General features: G+C 39.7%; 1 protein-coding gene across 1 annotated transcript; it reads right to left on the reverse strand.

Annotated features, from left to right (window-relative positions):
- Positions 1-485: 485 nt before the first annotated feature.
- On the reverse strand, positions 486-1,714 carry LOC103672844 (calcyclin-binding protein-like). The gene is given in 2 exon segments (XM_040641684.1): positions 486-1,130; positions 1,132-1,714. Coding segments are annotated over 2 exon segments (687 nt in total). The 5' UTR covers positions 1,587-1,714; the 3' UTR covers positions 486-898.
- Positions 1,715-5,447: the final 3,733 nt, after the last annotated feature.

The raw sequence follows: 5,447 nt of genomic DNA on the forward strand, positions 1-5,447 counted from the left end.
CCATTCATGAGTTGATGGCCATTTGGGCTCTTTCCACAATTTGGCTATTGTAAGTAATGCTGCTATAAACATTGGGGTGCATGTATCCCTTAGAATTAGTATTTTTGTATCCTTTGGGTAAATACCTAGTAGTGCAATTGCTGAATTGTAGGGTAGTTCTATTTTTAACTTTTTGAGGAACTTCCATACTGTTTTCCAGAGTGGCTGCACCAGTTTGCATTCCCAGCAACAGTGTAAGAGGGTTTTAGAGGGGAGTATTTTTAGTCTTTTGTCGCTAAATATAAATTTAGCTCTAAGTTTTTCTATATTCTCTTTATGAAGTTGAGAAAATTGCCCTCTATTGCTATCTTTCTTAATGCTTTTTAAAATAATGGGTTTTGATTTTTATCAAATGATTTTTTTGCTATAATTAATATGGTCATGCAGTTTTTTCTTTAGCCTATTAATATGATAAATTACATTAATTGATTTTTTTCATTTTATGCAAAAATTCCGGTTTTATTTTTACTTATTCTTACATTGGTGGGAGCTGATATCAGGAACTTACAGGCAAACAAGAACTTTTGTTTTCTACCTCTTAGCTGAACAAAAATACACACAATGTGGCATTATCGTTAGGCAAGACTTGCTTTTTTACATTTCACACAAGAATACAATATTATCCTTTTTTAAACAAAATGCCCAGATTACTAAGGAAACCATCTTTGGAGGAAATGTTTAATAAGCATATTTTATTTAAATAAATCCTCCAGGAGGAAATGGGAGAATCACTGCCTTTACTTAGAAGATGACTGTGTAAGTAAGTTATATGTCAAATTTATCTGTGCAGCTCACCAGCATTTCCTCATTGGAAACATCAATATTTCCACTTCACAGTTCCCAAAATGACTTTAAAGTCTTAAAATTCTGTGTCTCCTTTGGCTTGCTTCTCTCTTGATTCCACCCAAGCTTTATTAATGGTTCGCTTCATGTCACCATCTCCATCTTCATTAATTTTCTTTAGAACATTCATCAGTCCTTCACTAGGATCTGTTTCAGTGTCATAGGAGGGCTTTTCTTCCTCTTTGCATTCTTTTTCAACCTGAGTCAGGTAGTCCCACCATGTGTTTTCAGCTTTCTTTCTACATAAGAACTGTATCTGTCTTGACTTTTTTTGAACTGCCTTCCACAGAGATGGGTTTTAAGAGATTGTTCACAATCATGGAGTAACTCTTCCCATTTAAATTCTTTACCAGAAGATCAAATGACCTCTCTGTGAAATGCACCTGCACATTCTCAGTGGGGACTCGATGAACTCCGGTTAAGGTAATGTAGATTTTCACAAACTTACCCGACTGATCCCATCCGTGATTACTGATTTGCGCTGTACATCCTGTTGTAATAGGAGCAGCCACAGCAGCTGGCTTTTCACTGTCCAGAAGTTCTGCTTTTCTCTGTGATTTCTGCTGCATCTTGTTCTTGATTTCTGTCTCACTCTTGGCTTTTTCAGCTGCAAGGGCATCACGTACTCTTTTTCTAGTGGCCTTTTCCAGCAGCACCTTCACCTCTTCTAGATCTTTCTGTAGCTCTTCCAAAGCGGAAGCCATGGTCAGGCTGATCAGGCAAGGCCCGAGCTGCAGCCACACAGGGGAGAGAACAGGAAACACCGCACTGAACGCGCTTACCCGGACGCGGGCCCCACCCGCACGAGTCGCAGCGCCCCAAGCCTGCGCGCAAACCCGACCGGGCGCGAGAGCAGGCCCGCCTCCCACACGCGGCGCCTCTGGAACCTTCGTGAGTCCCACATTAATTGATTTTTTAAGATTTTATTTTTAAGTAATCTCTACACCCAATGTGGGGCTCAAACTTACAACCCCAAGATCAAGAGTTGTACGCTCTACCAACTGAGTCAGCCAGCCACCCCTGATTTTAATTACTGAACCGGTCTTGTGTCCCTGGAGAACAAAAGTCTTTCCTTTTGATTTTTAAATTTAGTTTGAAATTTTTAATTTTGAAGAGAATCTAGTTTTTAATGGATTATACTTTTTGGTGTTCTATCTGAAGTGTCATTACCAAAATCACACAAATTTTCTGTTTTCATTTACAAGTTTTATAGTTTTATGTTTTATATTTAACTCTAAGATGCATTTTGACTCCGTTTTGATCTAAGATGGAAAGTCTGTGTCTACATTTTATTTATTTATTCAGTTGTTTATTAAGTAATTTACTTACTTATTTACTTAACTTACTTATGGATGTCCATTTGTTCCAACACCATTTGTTGAAAAGACTCCTTTCTCCACTGAGTTGGCTTTGCACATTTGTCAAAAATTAGATGAACACATCTGTGTGGGCCCATTACTGGACTCTGTATTCTCTTCCCTTGTTTTGTATCTGTTCTTTCACCAATACCATTATCTTAATTATTTTAACTTCTCAGTACTTCTTGTAATCAGGCACTGTAATGCCTCCAACTTTATTTTTTTCAACACTCTTTTAGCTATCCTAGTACCTTTGCCCTTCCAAATAAATTTTAGAATCAGTGCCTTGAGCATAGTTTGAATTCAGTAAGAATATGTTTCTTTAGTAATGATGGCTACCATTCATTGAGTGCTTATTATATACCAGGAACTTAAAACATTTAATTTTCACATTAGACTTGTATGATGGGAACTAATTTTAATCTTCACTACACACATGTGAACATTGAGGTATGGAGGGGTTAAGTATCCTGCCCAAATTCATGCAAGTCCTAGGCAGTTGCTGAGATCCGAGCCAAGGTATTACAAACTGATATAAGCAATTTAGTAGTTCAACAGTTGTCAGGTTATTTGGAAAATACTGTTGGTCCTTTGACCCTTCTACCTGGTGGTAAATTGCAAAGAAAACAAGTCACAGGTATATACAAGCATAAATTAGTAAGGCCCAATTAGTCCTGCCACCTGTTCTGAGGATTTGGTGAAATCCCACTGTGTCCTTGGGCACTGTGCCAGTTAGCAATGTATTGCTTCTCGGCACCAAAGCAATCCTTCTTTGCCTACTTTGTGACACTGGAGTTTGACCCTGCTGACTACAGTTCTCCTTTGCCCCCCCACCCCGTTAAGCTCTACCAACAGAGTGCAGTGATGGAGACTGCAAGGGGGGACCAGAAGTGACTCTTTCTTCTTCCAGCCTGCTGTTTGCCTCGTGGTAACAAGCGCTTTGGTTGATGGAGAGGCCCCTCCAACTTCATGGCTCAGCAGTGCACACACCGTGGCCAACTTCGTCACCTCCAGAGCTGCAGGCGGCTCTTGCGCACAGAGACAGGCCCCCTTGGGCAAGTTTGTCACCACAGTGGCTGCAGCTCCCACAGTTCCCAGCAAGAGCTGCACCCGCAAAGTTTCTTCATTACCACAAAAGTGTGGCACAGCTCTGTGACAGCCACTGCTGTTCCCCAGAAATCTGAAACTCAGCCTCACGGGGCCTCTGCCTCTAAGGGTCCGAGTTCCTTTCTCATTCACATTTCCCCCAGCATTTGCTACCTCTGTACACCTCGGAATGCTCTTTTCCCCTTTTAATAGTTAGCTGCCATTTACCTAATTAATACTATTTCATATAATGTTCCGTATTCAGATTACTAGTGTCAACTCTCTCTTCTGACCGAACCCTCAGACATTCTATTAATTGCCTTATCTAAACGGGTTTCTCAAGGCCAGCACAACAATATTTCGACAGCAGGGAACAGCCAACAACTAGTCCTCCTTTTGTAGCAGGACTCTGGGCCAAATGGAGTTGGTTCAGGACTTAGGATGTTCATTGATTATTGGACTTTGTTCAAGGATGAGTGAACTTGCACAGCCCTTCCATTCAATCACATATTTTGAACAACAGTTATTTTGTCAGTGATATGTTTCTAATACCTTTTATGACAATGAACAGTCTCTGGTGTAGATTTAGATAACACTATTGAAAGCACTTGCTCTAGCCCATTTTGGAGTGTAGAGGCCTCATTTAAGGTCTGTTAAATGGTAAAAGCTCACTAAGCAGTCCTGGATTGTGGTCCTGATCAGGAAACTTTATCGGTAGCTAACCGCCCCTGGTTATAGATTTAGTGCTACCTGACATAGTTGTCTGCATCAACCTCTTTATACCAAAATATTTTAAAATTAATCACCCCAGCAAGTCTACTGTTTAACACTATGCTTGACAACATATGGGGTTTCACAATGACTTGATTTATCGAAACTGGCTGAGAACAAGGCCCGGTTCTGCATAATTCTTGGTTTATAGCAGGGACCCACAAGTTATAGCCTGCTTGGGTTAAATCCAGTCCAACACAGGTTTTACTAAAGATATATTGGATCACAGCCATGCCCATTCCCTTATATACCATTTTGGCTACTTTGTTTATAATGGCGGAATTGGGTTGTGACAGTCAAGAAGTCTAAAGTATTTACTGTCTTTATAGAAAATGTTTACTGACCACCATGAGTCATGTTTAAGAAAAGATCTTGATTTGATTATTATTATAAGAACACTGAAAGCCATCAGGTATCTTCATTGAAGATTAAAAGGAATAATGGTGAAACCGTAAGTGTAGACTTCATTCATTTCTAGTTCCCATCATCAGTAAGTAATTTAGAAGCTTTAGATTAGAGCTGGAAAAGCCTAGCCTTAGCGTTATCACTTGCCTTCATTTTCAGAAGTGGAAATTAATACTCAAAAGGATCTTAGAGAAAGGCAGTAGTGACATTCAGCTTGCTTTTACTTAGTACATTTCTCTTTCTGTTACACAATGTATCTCCAACTGGAATACCTATGCCTCGAAGATACCTGAAACCATGAAAAGAGAAATGGTGGAGGTGGGACATCGACCCACCTCCACCGTCCCTGACTTTTGTGACCTCAGGCAACTTGCTTAACTTCTCTGTGCCTTAATTCATCATCTGTAAAGTGGGTTGTTTTATGTATGAGTTAATCCAGGTAAAGTGCTTAAGATAATGCCTGGCACATAGTAAACACTTACTAAATATTAGCTATTATTAGGAGTCTCAAAGCATTATTATTCCCAATTATACACAAAGATTTGGAAGAAAAAAACTTTTTCAAAAATTTAAAACAAACAAGAATATGTTATTGATTAGAATGCAAGATTTGCATGCATTTAGAAGAGCAAATATGCCATCTAAAAGCAATATATTAAAGTATTCCCCTCTCCGGGGGAACTTGGCTAGGAGTGTTAGAGAAGCTCTGTACCCTACCCTGTGGTTTCTCATTCCTGTCTGCTCACAAGTCCTCCGACTCCAGTGTCTGTGTGACTCCTGCTTCAGCAGAGGGGCTTTGTGACTCTAATAAATCTATATTTACATTTCCCTCGGGAGCTGCGTGGGGAGAAGCTCTCTGCATCTGTTAAAGTGAGCTGACTGAAAAATTGTGACCATTGTTTTCCCCCAAAAAATTGCCTAATGAAGAAACTCACCTGGAATTTT

This window comes from Ursus maritimus (assembly GCF_017311325.1).
Source record: "Ursus maritimus isolate PB19 chromosome X unlocalized genomic scaffold, ASM1731132v1 scaffold_X1, whole genome shotgun sequence".
In the NCBI taxonomy this organism is placed as follows: domain Eukaryota; kingdom Metazoa; phylum Chordata; class Mammalia; order Carnivora; family Ursidae; genus Ursus; species Ursus maritimus.